This window comes from Plecotus auritus, assembly GCF_963455305.1.
Source record: "Plecotus auritus genome assembly, chromosome: 14".
Taxonomy (NCBI): domain Eukaryota; kingdom Metazoa; phylum Chordata; class Mammalia; order Chiroptera; family Vespertilionidae; genus Plecotus; species Plecotus auritus.
In genome coordinates, this window is record NC_137780.1 from 4,379,343 (window position 1) to 4,406,562 (window position 27,220).

The following is a 27,220-nucleotide window of genomic DNA, read 5'->3' on the forward strand; positions in this document are numbered from 1 at the left end:
CCTCCCATCCACACAGCACCACCTGCTCTACACCTAACATGGCAGCGCACGCAGAGACCAGCTGGCTGGGATGCTCCCGGGCCAGGCTGCAGAGGCACTTGCTGTGGAGATGTTACACTGCATTATCCAAACGAGGAGAGGAAGTGGGACAAGACTGAACACGGGCTATGAAAAAGACATCAACTACAGCTTTGTCCTGCAGTTCTCCTCAGTGAGGCTGCAACAATGAGCATCCGTCCCACCCCAGGTCCACACTGTTGGTTTCACTAAATGTTTTTTTCATGTTTTACATGAACAACACTGATCTTTTAATAAAAATGACTGAGTTTTCCATAGAAAAAGTCTCTAATTGAATACAAACAATACAAATGCTTAAAACTGTTGTAAGTTGAAATATACAGAAATATTTCTGTACACTCACATTATTTTGGCCAAGAAGATCAAGGACAGAGAGAGAAAACTAAAGTGGGCATTCCACCCATAAAGCATGCAGAATACAGATGCCGCCCTGTGCGCTTTGCCTAGGACACTGAAGTCTAGATATCCGTTCTGGTTCGTACACTATGTGACCAAGTCTGGGAGGCCTTGTGTGATTTTGTGACATTCCCTCTTTTTCTGAAAAGTGAAAAGGAAAACTCATACATGACATTATCTTGCTGTTCACTTTTGGTTTTCTAAGCGAACCGCACACCTTTTGGTACTGATCAAGAGGCCGGCATCACGGGTGGGGACCGCCTCAGCAGCGGGCTGAGGTGTCACTAACATTCCGTCTCTGACAACACAAGTCGGTTTGGAAGCACAGTCTCCCCTAGAGGGTACCCAACGGGAACCAGGTTCTGACCTGCAGATCGGGGGTCACAGGAGCAGGAAAACGTAATAGCAAAGCTCGAGGTGCAACCAGCCCGACGGGAAGCCGAAGGAAAGGCCTTAGGAAGGGGCTCTTCCCCTCGAGAGCAGCGGTCGCTGACGGGTGGTCGCGGACCCGGTGCTCCTTGAGGCCCGCTGCTCTACGGGACACACCTGAACGCTTAGGAGAGCCCTCTATCCCGGGAACCTGAAGCCGAAGACAGCCTCAAGTTCACGTAGTGCCAGTCTCTGCAGCTTTTTTAAAAAATTTAACTGAAAATATAAAACTGCATTTTTCTTGCTGTGTATTGTTTCTTATAAAGCATTCGGAACTAAGAGTTACTGGTAGTAAACGGTGATAGTTTTACTGTTACGTTTCGTTATTAACAATGTCAACAAAAACAACAGAAGCCATTTTTAAGAGTTCAAATTAGTGTAAGACAGGACTACAAAAAATCCGATTTTTCAGCTGGTAATTAAAGTGCTCCTTCTTGTAAGTAAAAAGAAAATTAATTGTCAGTCACTGGCAGCAATCATTATAAGAGGTCTTTTAGGGCAAAATTTAATAGTACGAAGAGGTTTACAAAAATAGACTGATGCTATTTTGGGGGACAATGCTGTATTTTTTTTCTCAATTTAGTTTTGATAAATTGTACCTGATCATACAAAAATTACTTCAAATTCAAACTTGACTATATAAAAAAGGGAGAGATGAAATGAACTCAGCTAGATGGCAGATCTGACAAAATGTAAGAATGAAACAATGCTACCTAGGGCACTTATTCATGTCCAGGTGTGGAGACAATTCGCAGCTGGTAGCTTATATTCTCCCGTAAGCAATCACGGGTTTGCAGTCCGACATGCGGTACAAAGCCACGCGGTCAAATCTTCTTTCTGATGCAACACAAAAAGGTTGTTTCTGTTTCCTTACTGAAATGCCAACTGGTTGGCTCTTTTTCTTTATCCCACTTACGTGTCGTCACAAGTTGACAAACAGCGTCAACCATCATTGGAGGTGAAGGAGGGTATTGCTGGATCAAAGTCTCTCTATAAGACGTCTTTATTGATTTAATCAGAAGGTCTATTTAGTTCAACCCTCACACCTTTTTCACCTGCAAGGTAAAACAAAAAGCAACAACAAAAAGTCATTCATCGAGCACCAGCCAGCTGCTGCTACTGCTTCCCACCGAGGTCCTAACGGTACGCACAGGTCTCAACTTCGCAAACATACGTCCTCTGAAAGCTCACACCTGCACTGCCTCCCACCAGCTCCCCTTGGGCACTGCGCTACGGTGAATGCGTCCCTCTGAGCTAGCAAACCTTCGAAGGGAAAAGACATTCTCCACAGAGATTTGTCTTTTAATTTAAAAAGTAATTTAACTTGTTATAAAAGAATAGTGTGTTCTGCACCATCACTAAAAGCACACACACTACTTGGCTCTGCCAAAAACGATGACTTTAAAACCTATGACCACCCCATTTGTACGGTTTCATAAAAGGAGGATCTGGGGTGACCCAAGGCCCATGAAAACACAGCTAGTGCATCAGCAGCATGCCGACTGAGCAGACTTCGGCGATAGGAGGTTAGAGAAAGGACAGGTGAGGTCCATCAGATGGGAACTAAGACCGGCAGCTCAGGGAGACAGGCCCTAAGGTGGGGGGGGGGGGGGGGACAGCATCCTGAGGACCCTCAGGCTTAGCACGTGTGCTGACCTGCGGCCACCACGGCACACACACACGCCCACGCCTGCTGAGTGACTGATGCTGGCGCTTCCACGCTTCTCCTTGGTGCCGTTTTCTTCACACCCACATTAGCATGGAAGGCCTGGAGGACTCGGTGGAGCACGTACGTTTAAAAAGGAAAGACGCTAACTGCCTTCCATGGGCATCGTGAGGGGAAGGCCGATGGCAGTTCCCAGAGCTTAGCAACTTGCGACCGAGAAGGAGCGTCGCACAGACGCTCAGCTTGTGGCAATGTCCTCAGACTTCCGTGCCTCACTGCCCTATGCTCTGGACAACGTTTCTGGTTAACGATAACCCTGCAGCTGACTTCAGAGACGTCCTCTTTGAAATAAGGGAATGGAGGACTGACCAAAACCAGGACTGTGGGCAGTGTCCTGCCAGTGCACCCTGGCCCCAAATGCTGTTTACCTGTTTGATATTTTACTTTAGCTCGGGCTCTCTCATCTGCATCAAAATACCAAACAGTTATTGCGTACCTAAAAGAAAATTTAGAATAGGGTAAGAATGATCACACTGGGGAGAGGTGGCATGCTGTCAATGGTCGATAAAACGTGTCATGTCAAAGTAACGTCTCAGTCGGAAAGGTACCGGGATCAATGAGCCAAGTAACCTCCCACTCATCCAGCCTCGATGCTCAAGAGCACAGTGGGGGAGCAGGAGCAGCTGGGGGAGGGGGGGGCGCCCAGGGATGCGTTTCCTGGCTTCCTGGATGCCTCCTTAGCTACATGGTGATGGCCGGCCAGCCCACAGCCCACAGCCCACACACAGGTACTAAGGGGTAAAGAACGGCCCTGCACCTTCCAGAGCAGCAGCTCCGAGGGCAGAGAACAGCAAAGGACCCGGGGCTGCGGCTCTGCTGGGGCAGGAAGGACAGCACTGCATGACCCTGAAGAGTCATGATGGACGCTCACAATTTTATAACCTCGAGTCACCAAGAGAGATTTAGAATATGCTAGGAATTTTTTAGGACTTTTATCGAAACAGTTGTACTGTCTTTAGACACACAGGTTAGCTGAACTTATCTTTCTGAAAACTTCACTTATTTGGAATCTATCGTTCCACAAATAAATGAGGAATCTCTGCTTTATTAACTACTATCCAGTACACAGTTACCCCTTTGGTACCAAAAACGGGGGAAATGTACACACACTACAGGAAGTGGCCGCGTGCTACAGTCGCCTCCGTAGGAGAACACAGCAGGCGGGTAAAGCACCTTGCATATTCTGCCAGAATTCACTGGGGAAAGCAGTATCGACCAAATGAAGAGCCAGTACATGTGACAGAGCTAAATCGTGCGACCTATTTGAAGTCAAAGGCAGAGCAGAGTCTGAGAGTTTGGACACGGGGGGAAACGGAGGCCCGTGGAGCGGTCAGACGGTGAGGGTCAGACCTGAGGTCACGGTCCAGCCTCCTGGCTTCTAGCCTCCGCTCTCCCCACACCTGTCTTAACATCTAGACCCTTCCGTTTCCCAGAGGCCTTGGTAAGAGGAATGGGGCACAGGTATGTGGCTTTCTCTCTCTTTGTCCATGCCCCAAACACTGAGTTTCTTGGTCACCACGGTTCTAGATACTGGATCAACTCCCCTCTCTAGCCCGCAGTCCTTACTGGACACAATGGTAAACCACCACCCGGGATCTGCTTCTCCCTCCTCACCTGCCACTGGCCTCCGTGAAGAGCCCCTCACGGTAACCTGTGCACCGGAGCTGGGCGGGCCTGTCCCTTCCTCCTAGGCCCGAGCGACACCGCTGTCCTTGCTTCCTGACATTCCAGGCCCAGCTGAGCTCCTCCTCCTGCTGGACACCGGACCCATCTCACCAACTCACACACTGTCCCTCCATAATCGCCTGGCACTTCCTTCCTTTACTGCCTAAAACCGCTGGTTACCTCTTCATCGAGAAAGGATACAGACAGACCACACTCAGGACCCCATGAAAAGGAAGGTTTGTGAGGCAGTTTCTAGGCCAGAAAAGATTCTGAAGAAGCAGTCAGGCCCGGCCGCGTGGCTCCGTGGTTGAGCATCGACCTATGAACCAGGAGGTCACGGTTCGATTCCCGGTCAGGGCACATGCCTAGGTTGCGGGCTCCATCCCCAGTGTGGGGTGTTTGTGTATAAGGCAGCCAATCAATGATTCTCTCTCATCATGGATGTTTCTCTCTCTCTCTCCTTCTCCCTTCCTCTCTAAAGTCAATAAAAATATATTAAAAATAAAAAAGCAGCAGCAGCCGGGCCGAACTGAGCACTGGAGTGCTGCGGGGAGGGGGGTGCAGGCCCACATGTCCGTGTGGATCAGGCTCCCACTTCCCATTCTTGGTTCCTCATGCTCTCCAGCCACGAACTGCTCAGCTGGCTACTCACCCTACGAAGCAGGCTTTAAAGGCAGCATGGCTCAAAAAGCAGCAAAGAAAAAGGAGATGACAACCACCTTTACAATCTGAATGCCATCGAAGGCTGGCCTGTCCCTAGCATTATTCAAAGCCGACTTGCCTCGCCAGCGTGGCTCCGTGGTTGAGCGTCAACCTATGAACCAGGAGGTCACGGTTCAATTCCTGGTCAGGACACAGGCCTGGGTGGCAGGCTTGATCCCCAGCAGAGAGCATGCAGGAGGCAACCGATCCATGATTCTCTCATCATTGATGTCTCTCTCTCCCCCTCTCTGAAATCAGTAAAAATATGTATATTTTAAAAAGCCTACTCCTCTCCGGTGTCTGAGAGTATGCCTCTTCTCATCATATCAAGCAATTGCATGACAGCAATTCACTATCATGATGTTCCAAGTCCTTTTGATAATAAAAAATAGGTATTTAATACATGGTGCTATTTTTCTACAAGTATTTATTTTTAAACAATGTCTGTATCATCTTCCATTTTAACAGTCTTAACATTTTAATTGAGCCACAATAAATGCTAAAAAAAGACTTTAAGAAACACATTAAACAGAATAGGTACAGAATATTAAACCTTGTAAAAAAAGAATATAATGTGGAAAGAGATGCTATTATTAAAGCTAAAGGTTATTTTTCTTTTTTAAAATATATTTTATTGATATTTTACAGAAAGGAAGGGAGAGGGATAGAGAGTTAGAAACATCGATGAGAGAGAAACATGGATCAGCTGCCTCCTGCACACCCCCCACTGGAGATGTGCCTGCAACCAAGGTACATGCCCTTGACCGGAATCGAACCCGGGACCTTTCAGTCCGCAGGCCGACGCTCTATCCACTGAGCCAAACCGGTTTCGGCTAAAGGTTATTTTTCTAACCTTAGCTCCCACACATGACAGCCTTTTCTCTCCTCTGTTCTTTTTTCTCTTCACTTCTGCTCCCTGGTCACCTCTGATTTCTCTACTTCGTTTATTTTCCTCCATCATCTCTCTCTTCCCTCCTCCCCACCTTTTGAAAATCTGCCTTTTCCTTCTCTGTCTCTTCTTTCTAGTGAATGCAGCTGACCCTGAACAACCCGGGTTTGAACGGCACACCTACACGAAGGTTTTCTTTCAAAATGTACTGTAATATATTTATCTTCCCTGTGACTTTTTCTTAATTACATTTTCTTTCCTCTGGCTTACTTTATTGTAAGAATACACTATGTAATACATATTACATACAAAATAGGTGCTAATCGACTCTGGTATCACTAAGGCTTCTGGTTAACAGTAAGCTATTAGCAGTTTCGGTTTTGGGGGTCAAAAGTCACACACGGATTTTTGACTGCATGGGAGGCTGTACCCCTTTATCCACACACTGGTCAAGGGCCAACTCTACTCTCACAAGGTCACAGGAGGGTGAGTAGTTAAGAGACGGACAAACAAGGAGCGGCTGTGCAGAGTCACATGTAGTACTGACCGTGAATACATCTTGTACAATTACTCACATTCAAAGTTATGACTGAAGCATTACGATACAAGTCACTGAAGAACATGAAATTACCCATTAGAAAACTTAAGTGTATCTTATCTACCCCCTCTGGCCTGCCATCCTCTTTAACAATGTTTCTTAAAGGAATACTACCTTGTAGCATATGCTGGTTGTACTTCATGAGGGTTGCGGCGGTCAGACCAGAAAAACAGCAGTCTATCAAATTTGGGTTCAATGTCAGCAAACTGGGCTTTGCCTTCTGGAAAAATTCGCAGTATACCTCCACTTACCTAGGGAAAGAGTCAAATATCTAAGTCTGAACAACCACTATTTTAATGCTATAAAATTAACTTTAAGGGGAGAGAGGAGTTCATTACAGTGACTCAAAATTCTTAACTGGATTCTTCACCGATATATTTCAATTAACAAGGTCTGAAGGGGAGTTGAAATTCTAAGTAAATGCACTGATACAAGAAAAAAATCATTTCCTGTTTTAGGGTTTTTGAAAATACTGGATAAAACAGATGAGTATTATTTGAATTCAAAAGTCTTAAAATGAAGTTTTAAGTTCGTAAACATTTCTTTTTTCTAGGGTGGGGCACAACTAGATTTACAGTTGTTCATATGGAAAATTTATAATAATAAAATATGCTAATTAGACCAGACAGCCGAACGACCTTCCGGACGAAGACCTTCCGGACGAACCGGGGGCTGCGAGGGCCGAGCCCCTTGCACAAACTTCATACATCGGGCCTCAGGTATTTTAATAAAACACTTCTGTAAAAGTTAAATTTTAGGTGAGCACTTCAACATCTGAAAGTAAAGGAACCCACTTTTTGAGATATATTATTAGTACCTGTTTCATTTTACAAAGATGTACGCCCAATACCTGAGACTGAAACAAATCTAAGAAATGTGTGACTGTTACATGTGTTAAAGACAGTCTCACCTACGGGGAGTATAAATACCTGTGAGAAAAAAAGAATGTTCAATTAAGTTGCATACCTTGGCATCCCAGTCTTTATTAAGATAATATATACATGTCACACATCTTCCATCTCCATTTGGATTATCAACATGACGTACATATCCTGTTCCATTGCCTGGATAACAAGCAACCATGGCCTGTGTAGTAATAAAGATGAATTTATAAGTCCATGTATGAATTAAAAGAGAAAACAGCTTATAAAAGAGATCTCTGGTTTTTTACTACTCTTCTACTGAAACCAGAGGCCCGGTGCACGAATTTGTGCACCGGTGGGGATCCCTTGGCCTGGCTGGCGATTGGGCTGATAGGGCTGCCTCGCCCAGTCCCAATCAGGGCCGGCCGGGGGGAGGGTCCGTGGGAGTTTGGCCGGTTGTGGGAAGTTGATTGTGGGAGTGCACTGACCACCAGAGGGCAGCTCCTGCACTGAGCATCTGCCCCCTGGTGGTCAGTGCATGTCATAGCGACCATTCCTAATGGTCGTTCGGGTGACCAGTCCTAATGGTCGCTTAGGCTTTTTATATATATAGATAGATCCTTCTCTTTAATAAAAAAAAAAATCACATTTTGTGACAAGAGGAGGCTAAGATACTCTGTGTTGACACTATTTTAGAGAACACCAGGTCCGCTGGTGAGCAGTGGTGGCCTGTGACCCCTGCTTCTCAGCACCAGGCTATGTAACTGAATGAAAAGAGTTAGCTGTTTGCTAAAACAGAAACATTACTCACTTCTGAACTGCTTTCCCTGGAGCCCGAGGGCTACATGGAGGTACGTGGGGGTGGCGACTAGTGGGCGATGCAGTGAAACGACCTTTGATTAGGGGCTGCATTTATCTGTTTCCTTTATTTAAATGCCAACTGAGACTTTTTGAAAATAGATGAAAGAGCCATAAAAGAGAAGTTTTACACAATTGTGCTAATTAAATTTTATAGTCCCTGTCATGGCTCAATTACCTCCATCTAAATGTATTATGTGAGGTGGCCATCACCACGTTAGCCTTATCTGGTGTTCCCTGGTCCCCTCAGCTCTGCGCTGGTGACAGGGACTCTGTCAAAGGAGGAGAAAGGAAGGAGGAAGGGGGTGCGCGCTCGCAGGGCCTGCATTTAACCTGCATCTCCTTGTCAGTGCCGCTCTAGGAAAGGCAGCAGCACATTACTCTACCCCAGGGGTCGGCAAACTCATTCGTCAACAGAGCCGAATATCAATAGTACAACGATTGAAATTTCTTCTGAGAGCCAAATTTTTTTAAACAAACTATATAGGCAGGTACATTGTTATTAGCTTAATTAGGGTACTCCTAAGCTGGCCTTTGCTAAACACTCAAGGGGCCAAAGAGCCGCATGTGGCTTGCGAACCGCAGTTTCTCTAGACCAGCCGTGGGCAAACTACGGCCCGCGGGCCAGATCCGGCCCGTTCGGCTGTTCTATCTGGTTCTCTTGCTCTCCCCTCCGCTCCTTTACTTTGAATTTATATTAGCTCACACAAACACTCCATCCATGCTTTTGTTCCGGCTCCGGTCCAGTTTAAGAACGCATGGTGGCCCTCGAGTCAAAAAGTTTGCCCACCCCTGCTCTAGATGGACAAGGGATGAAATGGAAAACCTCCAGGCGAACCAGCAAACCAGGAAGCCCACCGGTGACTGGGCTCCGTGCCGGTGACTGCCAACAGGAGCCCTTCCTCTCCATCGCTGAGGAGCACGCGGTCCTGCTCCGGCAGGAAGAAGACTCCCAGACCACAGACGAGCCCCAGGCCCTCAGTCCCAGCCCTGGACCAGCGCCCGCCCCGGCCTGGGAGGCTGAAGACAGGGAGCCCCCGCTCACCCACCGGAAAAACCAGCCTGTCAGGAAAAACCGGAGACCTGGAGAGCCCAACTCCTGGAGGCTCTGAGGGAAGGCAATTTCGTAGGAAACCTGCAGAAATGTGGAGGGCCATGAACTCATTCACATGGCCACGTGGCCCGTAATGACCTGGTGAAACTTCACTTAGTGATCCTGCATGTGCGGGGACTCCCCCACCGGGACGTCAGAGACTTTAACAGGTACTTCTGCGAGCCGCATGGAATCCGGCAGCTACTATGTTTAACCAGAAATCACATGTGAACGAGTTATCCTTAGCTATGGCCGGATTATCAGAATTTACAGTTCCTTAAAGGTAGCACCGCTTTCCAGCTCGGAAATAACCGTGCTCGGCTTCTTAACGGGTCACTTTGCGGCCCGGTGTGCTTCAGACAGACAGACGTGGGTACAACAGACCGACCGACGTGGCTGTTTTCCCTGAGTCTGTACTGCACAGGCGACGACCCTCACACGCTTACGCACAGTATTTTAGTAAATTCAGTTTCTTCTCTCTTAATCTCTTGGTAAAGCGACTAATAACTCCTTCCAAACGTGTTTTCACCTGCTTACGCACCTACAGTCATTAGCAGCATTAAAAATATTTACTGAGCGCCCACCACATCACACGACAAAGAGGGTCAGCATGGGTCCGTCTGAAAGGACTTAGCTGAAAAGAAAGAAAACACCGGCACACACAACACGGATGCTCAGCAAACCCTACAGAGAACCAGAATTCTGGGAGAAGGACTACTCTGTGGGACCAGGTAACAGGCCCAGGCTTGGAGGTACACACACCTAAGCTTCTCTTTGAAGGACAGACGTGATTTGAAAAACTGAAGCAAACAGTGTGAGCATAACAAAGACAGGAACAGTTAAATGACAGCGAGGTCCTTTCACAGGACCTAAAGTTAATGTTACACATATCTCATAGGTAGAATGAATTTGATAGAAATAGGATAAAATCTTGAAAATTGAGCAGAGGAAACAGGACGTAAAGGTAACCAACATGAGCTCCTGTGGTCCTTGCGTGGGGACAGCCGTGAGAGGTTCTAAGAAGGCAGCTTCCTGGTCCTAGGACTTACACAAAAGACGATTCTTACAGACCAAGTGTACTGCTGTGGTCGGCTGTGCCCCCTCCCCGACCGCAGGGTCCTGCGTGGCCATGCTGAGGCCCGCAGATCACAGTGTTACAGTCGGGCCTCTGGGAAGTATTCTAACAAGATTCGTGTCTTATAAGCCCCGCAGGGAGCCTGCCCCGTCCTCGGAAGACACAGCAGAGCTCCCGCCCCAGGAAGGCAGTCCTCCCGGAGACCAGCACCGCTGCCCTGACCTTGGCCTTCCCAGCCTCCAGGACTGCGCTGTAACACATTTCTGCTGTTTACAAGGTTCCCCAGCCTGCGGTATTTCGGCCCGAATGGCCTACTAGGACACACCTATAAAGGGTACAATCATCCCCAGAGATGTCCGTCAGATGCACTAATCCTCAGGACAAGGAAACGCATCCAAGTCCACCAAGCAAAAGGAAAGGCTCTCATCCTGAGATGTGTCGGGGCCGGTGACGCCCTGGTCATCCTGGATCCTCCCCGAGCAGGACGGCACACTCCCGCCTGGGGTCTAGACCTTTGCCGAGGAAACACCGCGGCCGCCCACTATAGAACCCTGAGGTAGGCTCCTTATCTGCCATCTCTCTGAGACACCAACTTTAAATATTTCCGTTTCCCATTGGGAAAAGCCTATTTAAACCTAAGCAAAACAATGAAATACTATTTTTCCCTTTTTGATATGAAAATATACATGTTGAGGCATTCTTAAGATTAAAAAAACCCTGAATTTGTTTTTTACTCTGAGAATGAAAGGAAGGAAGAGGTTCGGGATGCCTCTCTGGAAACTGAAGACACTTGTTTCTGGCCTTGGAAGGCGTGCATTCAATCTGAAGCTGAACCAGGAAACTTTTAAAAAAATTTTTCCCTTTTGAACTAAATGATTTTAAAGCACTGATTCAAAGCTAAGAGAACTAACATTTTATGAGCTGTTGGGGACTGTCTGCCCTGAACAAGAGGAAATGGTTTCCTAGCTGAAAACTCTATGAAAACGTATTGCCTTGGGCTTACACTCTGCCCTTTGTTCTGCTGAGACCTGACATTTAGTAAGAAATTCCTCAAAACAGATCTAGGTAGGCACAATCTCGCCATTTGAAATCGCAGAAGCATGGACTGCAAGGAGAATAAACCTCTTGTCAAAGTCACCGAGACGAGCCGCAGAGGTGAGAGCGTCCAGAGTGGATTCACCCCCTGTATTCCGGCTCAGTTCCTGGCTCAGCGAGGCCGTGTTTCGTCTGACCCAAGAGTTCAGATGAAACTGGCACCACAGGGTCCTAAGTGACTCCCAGGTGACACACACGTCATGCATAACGCTCAGTGCTCCCACGTCCAGATGTGCTGTGTAAGGCCTTTTCCAACTCTACTCACACCTGTCCCAAAGCACCCCCACCCCCACCCCCCATCCCCGCCGCCTACCCGTGCGGTTTATATAAATCTACCTCAAAAGGGGGAAAACAGGTCATCAAAAGAACTGCACTGAGAGCAAACAGGTATTCACTATAAGGTAATTTTTAAGCTTCTGACCCCAACTAAACCTGTGTAGTTGATGTAAATCTCACTTCCTAAAGGTACAATTAAAAACGTCATAAAACCCAGTGGTAAGAAAAGGGCAGTTTCTCCTGTCGGCCTCTAGTCCACGCAGGGCCAGCAGGGCCGTTCGGAAGACCAGGGCTCGGACCTGCTCCACTCACGCCCCGCAGCAAACAGCACCGGCCAGGGGAGCACTCGGCGAGCGTTGGGACAGCTCAGGGCTGACTCCATGGAGGAAGCAGCGTCTGAGCTGCGCTTAGAGAATATGACAGTTGGAAAGAGAGGACATTTCCAACAGAGTGGGTCATACAAAGGAAGTTTCAAATGCAAAATACAGAACATACCTGGTGATGAGGAATGCTCAGGTTTGCTAAAGCACCGAGTTCTTGGGAAAAGGGAGGAAAACGGGAAAGCGAGGAGGGGCCCCGTTATGGAGACACCGAGCGCCCGCTAAGGAGAACGACCTGCTTCCGCAGGCAGAGGGAGCCACTGCTTTAGCACAACTGCGTCAGAGCATGACAAGAAGGCAACGGGTTTGGGGCAGGAAGGACATGCCACGGAGAAGACGCGGGAGAACAAACAGCGGTAGACAAAGCAATGGCGTTCTGACACAAGGAGGGCCTTGGGCAGAGGAACGGGAGGAGAGAAGAGAAAGGACTTGGCAAGCACTTCCACAGACAGAGCAAGGGACAGGCCGAGTCAAAGGTGGGTGGGAGGGTTTGTGTCTGGTTGAGCCCCACGGACCGCTTATGGAAGTAGGGAAGACGGGTTTGGGAGAGAGGAGTTTGGTTTTCGGACATACTGAGTTTGCCAGGCTGGTGGGCCATCCCGGTGGAGATGTTCAAAACGCAGTTGGTAATGTGAGTCTGGAACTCCACAAAGAGGCCATGGCTGGAGATGCAGATTTAGGAACCATCTTCATAGGGGATAGCTGAAGCATGTGGCTGCCAGAGATTGCCAAGGAAGAGAGTGTGGGAGAGAAGAACAGAACAAAGGACAGGTTCACATGGAATAAGTCATGGAGAATAAGAGCTCATTAGCTTGGTTGCTTTCCTGGTCACAGGAAAACGGTCAGACACTGGTCAATAGTTGACTCTTTGTAAATGATTTTTGACTAATTGTAAATGATAAACATATAAAACAGAACTTATCAAGGCATTTTTAGGATTTTTCCTTAAAATGATTTTTTATAAAACGTTTTGCTATTATAAACAATATTGTAAAACAGTTTTGAAGCTCTACCATTATACATATCCTTGTATCCTTGATGCCTTCCTGAAATTAAATTCCTAGGAGTGAAATTATGAGGCTTAAAACTTTTTATTGCCAACATTTTCTCTGGTTATATTAGCTTACTAGAGGCCCGGTGCACGACATTCATGCACTGGGGGTTGGGGGGGTCCCTCAGCCCAGCCTGCGTCCTCTCACAGTCAGGGACCCGCCGAGGGGTCCTTAGCGCTTCCCCGGAGGCAGGAGAGGCTCCACCACCACCGCCGAGCTTGCCAGCCATGAGCCGGCTTCTGGCTGAGCAGTGCTCCCCCGTGGAAGCGCACTGACCACCAGGGGGCAGCTCCGGTCGTTCCACCGTTCAGTCCATTTACATATTAGCCTTTTATTATGTAGGATTATTAAATGAATCAAATTCCACAGTGATGACACCAAAGTTATTCTATGAGCTGATAATATCCACAAGATGATACTGTTGAAGAGTAAAGAAGCTACAAAGCATGAATGAAAAAGAGCTAGCCCCCCAACATCCCATATTATTTTAGGGAAGAAAATTAACTTTCAGGATTTTGTTTTAAAAGCCTCCTATTATAGACTATATGGTAGATAAAAGAAGTATCAAATATGTAATAGCGCCCGACCAGTGTGGCTCAGTGGTTGAGCATCAACCTATGAACTAGGTCACAGTCAATTCCTGGTCAGGGCACATGCCCAGGTTGCAGGCTCGACCCCAGTAGGGGGGAGGGTGCAGGAGGCAGCCAATTGATGATTCTCTCTCATCACTGATGTTTCCATCTCTCTCTCCCTCTCCCTTCCTATATATTTTTTTAAAATAATAGCAACAAATTACAAAACAATCTAATCTGTTTACATCAATAAAACTATGAGTATAAGCTCCTTTGTATGTGATTTGATCCAATCTTTCACATAGATACTAACTTATTTGTACACATAACTAGCTTTTAAAATTAACATCTAGGAGCATTTGAGATCTTGCTTCCTGGCATATGTCATCAGTTTAGCTCAAATAAACTCTTTAAATTTTTAAAAAGTAAGTAAAATTAACGTCTAAGGGTTTTGATTCTTAAAATGTAACTTAAATAACTAATGATTATTAATAAAATATTCATTGCCAAATAGTTAATGATTATTAATAAAATATTCATTGCCATTTGACTTCATTCTGCTAAAGGGAAGGTGTGAAGAGAGAAAGATGCTTTGATGAAGGGGTCCCTCAGTTTGAAGTACTTCATCATCCATGACCCTTATACACTGACCAGTTTCTTTTTCACAGAGCCAAGGCTATATGCCAATTGCCCAAGCAAAACCAGATTCGTTTTCATTAAAAATAAGGTTCATTAAAAACAAGTCAAGAATTCTGAATCTAAACTGAACTTTAACCAACACAATGAATGCAAGCAAAGGTTTAGAATTAAGGCAGCCAAGGCCAAGTCTAAATACTTTGAAAAGGCACTGCTGAGAGCTAAAAATATAATCACTTCTTTAAAAGTGTCTTATAATAATCAATTACTCAACATTTCTTCTGTTAATTAGGTTAGCATTATTCCAGTTTCATAGCTGGAGTCTGGAGAGGTGCTGAGTGACTTGCCAAGTACCTAGAATCCAGAGCAGAGCCAGCAGGCCCTGCCCCCATTCCTGTCCAGTCACCTGCCCCCTTGCTGCTCTCCCCTCCCGGGAGATTTCCAGGATAAAGAACACGTGCAAGAATCTTTAGAGTCAATATGGATGAGAGCAAAACCTTAGTTACTATGCACCACCAGGCAGGTCCTGAGAACGAGCCATACGAACCAACTGCTCTTACTTATTTTAAAGATACTTCCTACCTGCACTCTCAAGAGATGCCTCAGATCTAACAATCACAGAAACTATTTATAATATAAACAAAACCAACCAATACGAATTCTAGTTTCACTTTTGTTGAAAGTACCCCTCCACCCAAGCTCTCGTGCACTGTTATTACTGAAGTTCCCATTTTTAAAAACTCAGATTACTCTGCCAGTTACAAGCACAAAAACAAGGTAAGACACATGACCAGGAGCAGGGAACAGGACACTGAAGGGGTAGAGGGAAGAGAGAAAGAATTCCAATCCTGTATTAACCATTAGCGATAAAGGCTGTCAGTCTTTTATACAAAAACTAGAGGCCCAGTGCACGAAATTGTGCACAGGTAGGGTCCCTGGCTGGCGATCAGGGCCTATCTGTGGGGCGACGGGTGGGGCGATCGGGGTGGGGGGGGGGGCCGCTGGCACCCACTTTGGCTGGCCTGGGGCCTGTGGGCAGCTCCTGCATTGACCATCTTCCCCCTGGTGGTCAGTGCACATCAGAGCGACTGGTCGTTCTGCTATTCCATCAATTTGCATATTGGGCTTTTATTGCATAAGACTAGAGGCCCGGTGCACGAAATTCGTGCACGGGGGGAGGGGGGATGTCCCTCAGCCCAGCCTGCACCCTCTCCAATCTGGGACCCCTCGAGGAATGTCCAACTGCCCGTTTAGGCCCGATCCTGGATCGGACCTAAACGGGCAGTCGGACATCCCTCTCACAATCCAGGACTGCTGGCTCCCAACTGCTCGCCTGCCTGCCTTCCTGATTGCCCCTAACCGCTTCTCCCTGCCAGCCTGATCACCCCCTAACCACTCCCCTGCCAGCATGACTGATGCCTAACTGCTCCCCTGCCAGCCTGTTTGCCCCTAACTGCCCTCCCCTGCAGGCCTGGTCACCCCTAACTGCCCTCCCCTGCAGGCCTGGTCCCCACCAACTGCTCTCCCCTGCAGGCCTGGGTCCCCCCCCCCAACTGCCCTTCCCTGCAGGCCCAGTCGCCCCCAACTTCCCTCCTCTGCTGGTCTGGTCACCCCTAACTGCCCTCCCCTGCAGGATTGATCACCCCCAAATGCCCTCCCTTGCAGGCCTGGTCCCTCCCAACTGCCCTCCCCTGCTGGCCATCTTGTGTCCACATGGGGGCAGCCATCTTGTGTGTTGGAGTGACAGTTAATTTGCATATTATTCTTTTATTAGACAGGATTGCACAAACACAGCAGATGTGCCCGGAACCATATGCTCCCAGGGAAGACATTCTCACTTAGGTCATGGTTTCCATCCTGGTACTTACCACTTAACTTTGTTTCGCTTTATAGCCAGACCGTACAAGGCAAACATCTTTCAGAAGTGTGTGCATGTATACCACTAGTATATGACTTAAGTGACAACTATAAAGGGGGGCAGGGAGAGACACAGCCTAATTCTATAGACAGGGCAAGAACAGCAACTGCGTAAACACAGAACCTTACTCTCCCATAACCAGGCATGAAATGCTTAAAAATGTTTTTTGTCTTGTTTGTTCTTTAGAACTCTTCTTATAACAGGGCTTCTTAATACAGGGACTATGGATGGGCTTAATTATAAGCAAAACTTTGCCTGTATGTTCATTTTTAGGGTGAGAAGGTATGTAGCTTCCATTAGATTCCTCAATGGGCCCAGAGCAAAACAAAGAACACTACCATAATTACCTTGAAAAAACTTGTAAGCTTCTGGGAAGGGATGCTATATATATATATATTTTTAAATATATTTTTATTGATATTTTACAGAGAGGAAGGGAGAGGGATAGAGAGTTAGAAACATCGATGAGAAAGAAACATTGATCAGCTGCCTCTTGCACACCCCCCACTGGGGATATGCCCGCAACCAAGGTACATGCCCTTGACCGGAATCGAACCTGGGACCCTTCAGTCCCCAGGCTGACGCTCTATCCACTGAGCCAAACCAGTCAGGGCGGGATGCTATATATTATCATACATAATTTTTAGCCAAAATACTCTAGTTTGTAACCCCTATAAACTACAACCATTCTTTGTACATAAATAATTTGTGGTAAAGAGTACTTTCCTATACCAACTAAAAAAAATGTACTGCTGAAACCGGTTTGGCTCAGTGAATAGAGCGTCGGCCTGCGAACTGAAGGGTCCCAGGTTCGATTCCGGTCAAGGGCATGTACCTTGGTTGCGGGCACATTCCCAGTGGGGGGTGTGCAGGAGGCAGCTGATCGATGTTTCTCTCTCATCGATGTTTCTAACTCTCTATCCCTCTCCCTTCCTCTCTGTAAAAAATCAATAAAATATATTTTAAAAAAATGTACTGCCAAAACCCGTTTGGCTCAGTGGATAGAGCATCGGCCTGCGGACTGAAGGGTCCCAGGTTCGATTCTGGTCAAGGGCATGTACCTTGGTTGCGGGCACATCCCCAGTGGAAGGTGTGCAGGAGGCAGCTGATCGATGTTTCTCTCTCATCGATGTTTCTAGCTCTTTATCCCTCTCCCTTCCTCTCTGTAAAATATCAATAAAATATATTTTTTAAAAAAAATGTACTAAGAGAATGAAAACACACTTTAAATATAAAAATTAAGTTGGCATGAGAAATTCTTTATAAGCATAAATATGTATGTATGTATTTCAAGACCAATTTCAAATGACCTCTACGGCCAGTTTCCATGCTCAGCACCACCAGTGCCCTCTTTAAACAGTTAAGTCAGCTGTTTTCCATGAAGTTGATTAAATGCTTGAATGTGGTTGAAGCCAAAGATTTCTTGATCATAATAGTTCTGGTCCCGATTAACCCACGTGCTCTTTAGTTAAACATAACTCTTAAACCTCCTTTAATATTATTTGAAAATTTGAAGAAATTCTTGTTCTAAAGCCAAATCAAAACTATGATAATTCTATGATAATTTTAGAAGCTTAAAATTTTGCTCTTGAAATTTTTCACTCTGCACATCAATCACGTGGTATCGATATGGAGCTTTGTGTCAGTCTGCTGGCCACAAGCTTCTCCCTTGCAGGTCATCCATCGTGTTTCTTTGTTTTGAAGTGACGTGTTTCCATACCCTTGGTGGGGTAAGGGCGGTAAGACAGGCAGGTCCTACCCCTTCCAGACTCATGGATAGGCAGAATTCTACCACAAGCTGTAACCTGATCAACTGAGATCGGGCCTAGGCAATGGTGTAAAACTTCATTTCACCTTCAGAGCAGACCTTTCTCCCAGTATCTGGAGTTAAAAATAGTTGAGGCCATGTTGGCCTGGGTTATTTTTATCAGGAAAATAGGGACTAGAAACAGCATCGTCAAGTTGACCACAATAGGACAAAAACCCTCACCGACTTTGAAAAAGTCTCAGCGCAGTTTTAGAAACTGGACTGCAAGAAGGGGAAGCGGAGGTGAGGTGCAGGGCAGGTTGGCTGAGGCATTCACTAGCGTTAACACAGAAACAAGACCAACCGAAGGTGTTTGGCATGCTGAGACAGAAGCGCATAAAACAGCTCCAGGAGTTACTTCAGGGGTCAAAGGCATATAAAGTCTGCAAAAAAGAGAGCTCAATGGAGGCTCAAAGGAGGGGAGACAGTTGGGAATGGGACTCAAGCACGATCTTAAAGAACGTATGAGGTTCGCACGGCTGGGGCAAGGGGTGGGAGTCAAACAATTCACAGAGGTGTGGGCAGGAGTGAGAGGGGGAACCGCAGGGAAGAAACTAGTCTGGCTGAGATACTGGCTGTATTTCAAAGATAAGTAACAGATCGCAGTGGGCCTAAGCAGCTGAGAGTATTAAACACACAGGAATCAAACTGTTAGAATACGCAGCTAGGTAGAGATGAGCTAGGAGAGGTAGCTGGGGCTTGAAGGGAGACTGGTGAGACGTAACAAACTGAAAAAAGACAATAGAGGAGGCAGGCCCCTAAGCGAGGAGGAAAGATTCAGAATTGGACAAGGGTCCTGCCCTCAAGTGGCTCACAATTAGCACAGAAAACCACCAATGGGGGGGATGTGCAGGAGGCAGCCTGTCAGTGATTCTCTCTCATCACTGATGTTTCTCTCTCTCTCTCTCCCTTCCTCTCTGAAATCAATGGTGTAAAACTTTAATAGAAATATATTAAAAAGAAAGGGGGGGCGGAGAAAGAGAAGGAGGGAAAAGAATTCTTGTTGTCAGCACGAGGCGTGCTGAGGTTTCCTGCAGTCACCCCAGGCAGCCCCGTGGCAGAGCTGCCGAGAGCGCGCTGTGCCAAGAAGCCATATGCCTTTGGAGGAGAAAGGATGGGGCTGTAAGGTCAACAGCAGCAGCAGCAGCACAGCCCACGTGAAGGAATGTGGGAGAAGAGAGCACGCCACTTTTTTGTTCGGGCCCGGCTGAGAGTAAGTATCCACAGGCTGCTATAAATGGAAAGTGAAGAAGGGCCAGAGCAGAAGAGTCAGGGCGAGATAAAGGAATAACTATTTCCCTCCAGCTGCTCAAGCCCAACACCTGGTGCTGTTCCTGACTCCTCTCCCCTTTCTCACTTCTAGTCCGTCAGCAAAGCTCAGACTCCACTTCCAAAATCCATCCAGGATCCAACTAATTGTCCACAACGTGCAGGTACTACTCAGAGCACCAGCCCTTAACTTGTTTATTTTTGTCTTAACATTAACCACCCAACTGGTCCTGTATTTACTTAAACATATGTTCACTGACCATCTTCCCCACCACCCGCCCCACCCCACCCCTCACCTACCTCCAGTAGAATTTAAGCTCCTTGAGAACAGGAGGCATTTTGTTCCCGTTGTTCAGTTATTCCTAGCTCCTAAAACAGTGTTTATACATAGAAGGTATTCACTTCGTAGTTGTTGAATAAACAAATGAATGAAAAGCTTATCAAAACAGAACTCAGAGAACAGAGTAAGCAGCGACCAAAAGCACAAGTATTTTCTTTTGGTAAAGAAATAGGATTTGGGACAATGAATATGGAAAATAGGAATTCCAAATACTTGAAACTTTTTAATAAGCAAACAGAGACTACAGCTACTATCCAAGTAGCTCAGAAATAAAGCTTCGACTTGGTGTGGGGAAAATGTGATAATGAAGTATCAAATATTCCAGTAAAGGTGGCAGAACAGTTCAGAGTTTGGACTAGAAAACACAGGTGAGAAATAAAGTGTTGGAAGACTCTGGTTAACCATCTACCAGTTTTTTGTTTGTTTCTTTCGTTTTTCTTTTAGAACAGGAAGATTTTAGCTGGAATGAGAGTCCAAGATAAGCTCTGACTATGGCTCAATAAGTGATGTGAATGCCATCCTGGAGTTAACAATGTTTCAAGTGCAGAGACAAGGGCAGGGGTGGACAAGGAGGGAGAATGCAAGCCTGGTGGTAGAAGGCACCCACGACAACTATGTAAGCATGTGCGCAAATGAAAGGGAGACCGAAACATCTGGTGGCAGGGAGAGGCCCCGAGCAAAAAGTTAAAAACAACTCAGCTGATGCCCTCCATCGAAGGCACACCGAAAGGAGCGGGCGTCGGAAACCGCGGTGGAGGCGAACAGCACGGACGTGAAGGCTGACAGAGGAACGCCAGGGGAAGGAGAGCAGAGAAGGAACGTGTAAATCAGGAGCACGCAGAAAGGCAGTTCCCTGCGCAGGAAACAAGGGAGGCCAGGCCTGTTTCAGGGAAAACGGCTTTTACGTCGGAGGAAAGGAAAGAGAGTGAGTGAAGAACATCTAGGGAGATTAGGGAGGAATTATCTAAAGGAAGAATATTTAAACTAGAAAGAATGTCAAATCAACCAAAGTGTGGAATGACAAGGGTAAATGGAAGGAAAAGGAAGTCATAAATGTTCAAGAATCCTCAAAAAATGGCATAAAATACATCCAAATTAGTTAAGTGGAAATACGTAATTTTTACATGAGATGCGGCATAAAGTTAAATATGAGAATGAACTAAATCAAACGTCAGTTTTGTCACTAACCAGCTCCATGACCTTGAACAAGTAAGTCACTTAACCCCTCTGGGAATTATTTCCTCTGTTTAAAAAAAAAAAGTGTGTGTTGCGGGGAGGGGGGGGGGCGGGGCGGAGAAGTGGTTAGGTCAAAAATGGGTGATAGTTCTAAGTCTTTTCCCCTCCAGTTTATAAGAGGGAGAAAGATAGGAAAAGCACAGAAGTCTTCAAGAACCAGAAAAATAAAAAAAATTTAAGTGGGAAGAGTAGTAGCTAACAGTTTTGCATTAGTCCTTTAGGATTTAAAAAGGGCTTTTCCATCTGGTACTCACAGCAAGCTGAGAGGCAGGGCCAAGCATCGTTCAGAACCTTCTCCAAAGGGAGTAACTGAGGCACAGAAGATTAAGCAACTGGTTCAAGGACACAGAAACAGGGGCAGGTCCAGGCTTCAACCCAGGTCTAACAGCACGAAGTCCACTGTCCATCTACGTTTCGATGCCCTCCTATGACTGAGGTTTTGCAGGGTATTTTTGTGGCATCTTAGGTAACAGATAAGGGACGAGTTATAAACATGCCCCCAAAACACACCTCACAAAAAACATCCTGTTAATTTAAAGTAAGAGTATTTAGAATGCAAGGAGTTACCTTATACATAAACTACATGTAAACCAATTCACCACACAAAATGTTTTCCTTTAAAGTTGAACTTGGTTCATCACAGCCTACTATTAAGGCCACTCTTTCAGTGTACATGTATGTCTTCAATTTTAGAGCACTAAAATAAAAATCATTGAAGTATCAATATTTTCAGCCTTTCTGCATACAGAATAACTGACTTTGACCTTGAATTCTGAGATAGCTATCAAATCATTAAACAAACTGCTTCAATTTGTAAGTGCTGGATGCCAAGAGTACTGAAAAAGCAGCAGAAGTAGACTGAGAAGGGTTCTGTCGGTGACATCTAAGAGGACTGTCACCACCACCCCTATAGCAGTGATAGAGTAACAGAATTTTCCTCATCCTATTCTTCACTCTAAAAGCTATAATCAGCCAAAGCTAAGTAATTAACTGCAGTACTAAGTGAAAAAAATCTTAGGATTATAATCTGCTACTTGGTGGTCTCAACCTAACTTACTCGTTTTTTAAAAATTTCACTCCTTTTCTTAATGTACATTTGAACTGAACAGAGTAAGTTTTGGATAAAATTCTAACAACATGTATATGATTTTAGCGTTTTTATCTTAACAGTCAAACTTTTTCCCTTTAGAGTGGCTAAGAATCTCCGACTGAATAGTTAGACACTTTCCCATGATCCTCAGTGCTCAGCATTCCTCTTCCTCCTGTGCCCCCAGGTAAAGGCACCTATCATTTCTGACAGACACTCCTCTTCCCAAATGAGCAGATCCCCACGACACCCGACTGGACACCATCACAAGTCTTCCTGATGGAAGAAAGGGTGCGAGACAGGATCAGGGATCAAAGGGCAATTTAAGGGCAAAGTGGGGGGGGGGGCGTGGTGAAATCCCCCCAAAAGGGCCAGAGAACATACAAACAAGAGCTGTTACATCTGTGCTCCCGTTTTTCCTCTGCATTACTTCATCCTTCCCTGGTAGTTCCGCTTTCAAAGTAGTTGGACAAACTGTGGCCAGATAAGCATGTCACAAGTAGAAGCGGGGGGGAAATCACAGCCTACACTGAAGGAGCCACAGCCAATTAGATACCGCGTGACTACCAGGCCCTGACATACACAAAGACCATACAGAATAATGTAAATGAGAAAAAACATCAGCTTCTCGTCCAGAAATCTGAATTCAAGTCCTGGTATGCTGCATGAATTTCTGGTTACACATGACCTAATTTCCTGGGGCTCACTTTTTTGATCTAGGAACAGAAATAATACAGCCATGATCTGCCTATTTTATAGAGTTGCTGTGAAAAATCTGAGAAAAATACTACACATTGGGGCAAGTAACTTTTCAAATCACTACAATGTTGTAAAGATAATAAAGTTCTGCCTCTCTCAAGTTACTATACTAAGTGAACATGATTCAAGTGGATAACTATAAAGTGGTTTTTTTTAGCCACTATCCAAAGTAAACACTGTATAGTCACCTAATCAAAAGTTTATATAGCCCAATGGTAACATGCAGTTATTCACATACAAGGCTAATGCTCAAAATGTGTATAAAGTTTTAGTTTCAGTAGTATGCTAAGTAATCTACATTTTTCCATCTAATACCCTACCTATGTGCAGTGCAGTTTTTAAAAAAAGCATGTAGCTTGGTATTTGAAGGACCTAAGTATGAATCCTGCAGGTTAGCCTAAGTGTAGGCTTTGGACACGTGGGAGCTGAAATATCCTCAGATGTAAATTAGGAATACTACCTGCGGGATTAAGGTGATCATCATCATGCCTGTATTAAAATTAATCTTGTGCCTAGCACACTGTGGTTGCTCACGATAGTATGACGGCTGGTATTCTGACTGCTTTCCCATTCTCAAATATTTTTGGATTTTTTTAGGAATAGTTAAATCACATAATTAAATATGGGTGTTTAGCAAAAAGTCTCTCAGCCAAGAAGTACAATGAAAGGGATTCCCTAAAATCATTTCTAGATCCTGAGCATAAGATCAAATCCAAAGAGTTTAAAGTCCATCCTTCTTGCCCTGACCGGTGTGGCTCAGTGGATAGAGCGTCAGCCTGCGGACTGAAGGGTCCCAGGTTCGGTTCCGGTCAAGGGCACGTGCCTTGGTTGCGGGCACATCCCCAGTAGGGGGTGTGCAGGAGGCAGCTGATGGATGTTTCTCTCTCATCGATGTTTCTAACTCTCTATCCCTCTCCCTTCCTCTCTGTAAAAAAATCAATAAAATATATTTAAAAAATAAAAAAAATAAAGTCCATCCTTCTTTCAGTTAGTCCTTTCTCACATGTGCAGTCAAATAATGTAAAGCCTAAGCTACTGTTGCCTTCACACTGGGACATGTAGGAAGATGGTTATTTTCTAACAGCAACTGCCCTAAGAGAGGCAGGGGTGAAGAGTGAAGAAGGAGAGAAGAGATTTTAGACATTCTCGTCGTCACGGCTTCACCTGAAGCTTATGCCTCAACATCATACTTGGTCAGTCTTCACAGAGCTGTATTGATATTCCCTCAAGTTCGTTCCTTTCCTGCTCTAGAGTTCATGACTACACTCACGTTTAATCCATGACAGTCATTTAAAAATGTATCAATGAAAATCTGACTAACAACCAAGGTTAAGGTTGACTAAGCCCCCTTTTTTTCTTGCAGCTTAATATTAAGCAACTGTTCTTTTTTTTTCCCTTGAGACAACATATTGAGACGTGCCTTCACCCAGCAATGAAGCACCAATACGTAAATCAGACTTCCCACTGTATTTCCCTCAGCAGAATTTCCATGCTTAGAACTTCCTTGCTCAGCCTGAGAGTCATCCATATGGATGATCAAAATAGATGGCCCGACCCACACAAAGAAGTACCAGGAAGAGTCAGCGTGTTCCTACAAACACCTCCGGGTGTGATGGCCTCCTGAGATAAGCTCTCCGAACTTACAAAATCCGACAGAGATGGATGAAGGAGGGTGGAGCAGGGTGGCCTGGGATGAACCTGGATACAAAGAAAATATTAAGACCTGGGAAGGAAAATGCAAAAGGACAGCAAGAGATTCTTAAGGAGGGATGAATCCATTGTTTACCATACTGAGGAGGCAGGCGGGATCAGTAGGTAGGAACTGAGGAATCTGTGTGTGGGGGGGGAAATTGCAATAGTAGAGAAGAAATCAAACAAATGTCACCAGACTGAGATGTGAGAATGAGCCCTCACTCCTGCTCCAATTCCACATGTGGGCTGTTTTTGTTTTTCCCAGGAAGCTACAAAACAGTTCTTTTTCAACCAAGGGATCAACAAAGCAAGTAAAGGAAACCTGTGCTAAAAATGTAACCTACCTACACCGAGAGGTCTGGAAACGGAAACACTTCCCCCCAAGGTAGTGGGGTTCAAAACAGGAGGGACGCGGGGAGGGGCAGGGGGAGGGGGAGGAATCTGACTGCGCGCTTATTTTACATTTATCTTTCGGTGGTCAGCTCGTAGATTCCTCACTCAACACTGCATTTGACTCTGCAGGTCGGTATCTGACGAGTGGTTGGTTCAAAAACCAGAGAATGTTGGAGCGAATGCATGCACTTGCTTTGAGCAGTACTTTAATACACCCCCCCTCCCCCGCACTGGGCGGCTCAAACTCCAGTGAGGTTGGAACTCACAGTGCGATTCCAGAGAGAAGGTACAAGTTAAAAGGGCCAGCCTACCTTCAGCCAGAAAACTATGCCATTGGACGGAAGTTCGCAAACGGGCAGAAGGTGGAAAACGGGGGACACCAGAGAAAAGGGGCTAACGAGACCAACACCTACAGACGGGTCCCAGCCTTTCTCTTATCGGGGTTCTGCACCAGGAGATCCTTTTAGATAAGAGACTCCGTGCCCCTCGCTTACGCGGCCCCCTGCCGTGGGCAGGGGCGAGGCCACACACTTACTTTCGTCCGGCCATTGATTTTGTAGTTGCCCAGCTTCCCGTTACAGTGACGGATCAGGTCGTCCATGCGGCTCATGAGCAGCCCAATGGTCTCGCAGCCGGGCTCCTTGCCCTCGATCCAGGTGATCTTATCGCCTCGGATGTCCTTGGACGAGTCGCTCTTCTGGCTGACCAGCTGGCCGTCCGTGAACTTGCCCGTGTCGTGCAGGGCGCGCACCTCCTCGCCGATCTGCTGCCCGGTCTCCTTGCCCAGGAAGTCGTCCACCACGCAGATGCCGTGCTTGTTCATGCAGGGCACGATGTACTCCAGCGCCAGCTTCTGCGCGGGCAGCGGCTTCGTCTGCCCGTTGGGCCGCAGGCCGCCGGCGTGGCTCAGCCCCTCGCCCGGCGTGTTGCTCGGCGGGTACAGGTTCGCCTTCTCCTGCAGCAGCGACGAGCGGACCAGCGGCTCCTCTTTCGCGGACTCCGCCTCGGCCGCCGCCGCCGCCGCCCGGCCCTGGCCCTGGCCCTGGCCGCCGGGCGCCGCGCGAGGCGGGGACGCGGCCGCCGCGGGCTGGGCCTTCGCCTTGACCGCGTCCCCGGCGGCGGCGGCACTGTTCCTGCGCGGCGCCGCCTTCCTGGCCCGCCGGGCCCCAGCGGCCCTAGGCGGCGGCGCGGCGGGTGCCGGCGCGGGGCCGGAGGGCGGGAGCGGGAGCGGGACCGCTGCGGGGCCGGAGCCAGGGGCGCCCTCGCCGCTCTGGCACACGAGCTTGTGCTTCTTCCAATCCTGGCGCTGGTGCTCCTTGCTGCAGTAGAAGGAGCTGCGGCAGCGGCTGCAGCGCAGCAGGTTCTCCATCTTCCCGCACAGCTCGCAGTACTGCCGGTCTCGCTCGCTCTGGCTCAGCCCGCCGGGCCCGCCGCTGTCATTGGCCATGGCGGCGGCGGCGGCGGCGGCCGAGCAGAAGAGGTAGCGGCCGGACGGCCTCGCCCGAGGCCGGAGAGCGGGCGGAGCGGCAGGGCCCGTCACTGCGCCATGCACCCGCCGCCCCTCGCCTCAGGCAGGCCGGCTCCCCGTCCTCGGCCTGGCCGCTCCCTCGTCCTCGGGTCCGACCTCGGAGCGCCGGCTGCCGCGTCTCAGCGCCGCATCGCCCCGCGAGCGGGCGGAGGGAACGCGGCCTGCGCGGCGAACGGCGACCTCCGCTCGGGCGCGCGAGACCGGCCTCCTTGGCCGCCGCCGCCTCCGCCTCCCGGGCGCCCGGCCGGCCTGTAAGGGAGCGCAGGGCGTGCGGGCGCCACTCGCTCTACGCGCTCGGCACGTACACCACGGCCCTGCCGCGACCCGGGCGGGCGGAGCGAGAGGGCGGGGACGGGGCGTATCTGGGGCGGGGCTAGGAGCGGGGTCGCGCACACGCGCTGGGCCTGCGTGCGGTCCCGCGCAGGGCCCCGCCCCTCGCCGGCTACGCCCCGGGCATGCGCACAGACACCAAGGGGGGCGGGGCGGACCGTGGGAGGGCGGGGCCACTGCGCAGCTGCGGGGCCCGCGACCCGGACGGTCCACCTGCTGGGCCCGCGCTGGCCGGGAGGGCCGGTCGCAATATGGCTGCTATTTGTTTAACCCTCCGGTGTGATGTAGGCGCTCTCTGGACTCGGTTGCACGGTGTCTGCCGCAGCCCTCGTTGTGCATCGGAGGAAACGGAAATTCAGAGAAGTCAAGTAACTCGGCCGCTGTCACGCAGGACTGGGACCCGCTCCAGGCAATCGACTGTCAGATTCCAAAGCTGTTTTTTCCGTGACACCAGTGCAGCCTCTGTCTCAACAAGGTC

General features: G+C 47.7%; 1 protein-coding gene across 3 annotated transcripts; it reads right to left on the reverse strand.

Moving 5' to 3' along the window:
• Positions 1–1,185: 1,185 nt before the first annotated feature.
• Positions 1,186–26,474, reverse strand: EGLN1 (egl-9 family hypoxia inducible factor 1). 3 transcript variants are annotated; one of them, XM_080651084.1, is made up of 5 exons: positions 25,420–26,474; positions 7,450–7,569; positions 6,598–6,734; positions 2,998–3,065; positions 1,186–1,958 (listed from the first exon to the last, which is right to left on the reverse strand). In XM_080651084.1, the coding sequence occupies exons 1-5, from the start codon at positions 26,329–26,331 to the stop codon at positions 1,915–1,917; spliced, it is 1,281 nt and encodes a 426-aa protein (XP_080507210.1). In that variant the 5' UTR covers positions 26,332–26,474; the 3' UTR covers positions 1,186–1,914. The 3 variants fall into 3 exon arrangements, with proteins under 3 accessions (XP_080507210.1, XP_080507212.1, XP_080507211.1); XM_080651086.1 differs by lacking the exon at positions 6,598–6,734; XM_080651085.1 differs by lacking the exon at positions 2,998–3,065.
• Positions 26,475–27,220: the final 746 nt, after the last annotated feature.

What these genes read in the sequence shown, in the direction of transcription:
- EGLN1 (XM_080651084.1), bottom strand. Translation starts at nt 26,331, where the DNA reads ATGGCCAATGACAGCGGCGGGCCCGGCGGGCTGAGCCAGAGCGAGCGA. An exon ending in AAATCAATGGCCGGACGAAA is followed by an intron (nt 7,570 to 25,419) that starts GTAAGTGTGTGG and finishes ATTACTACACAG; the next exon opens with GCCATGGTTGCTTGTTATCC. An exon ending in CAACCAGCATATGCTACAAG is followed by an intron (nt 3,066 to 6,597) that starts GTAGTATTCCTT and finishes ATTTTCTTTTAG; the next exon opens with GTACGCAATAACTGTTTGGT.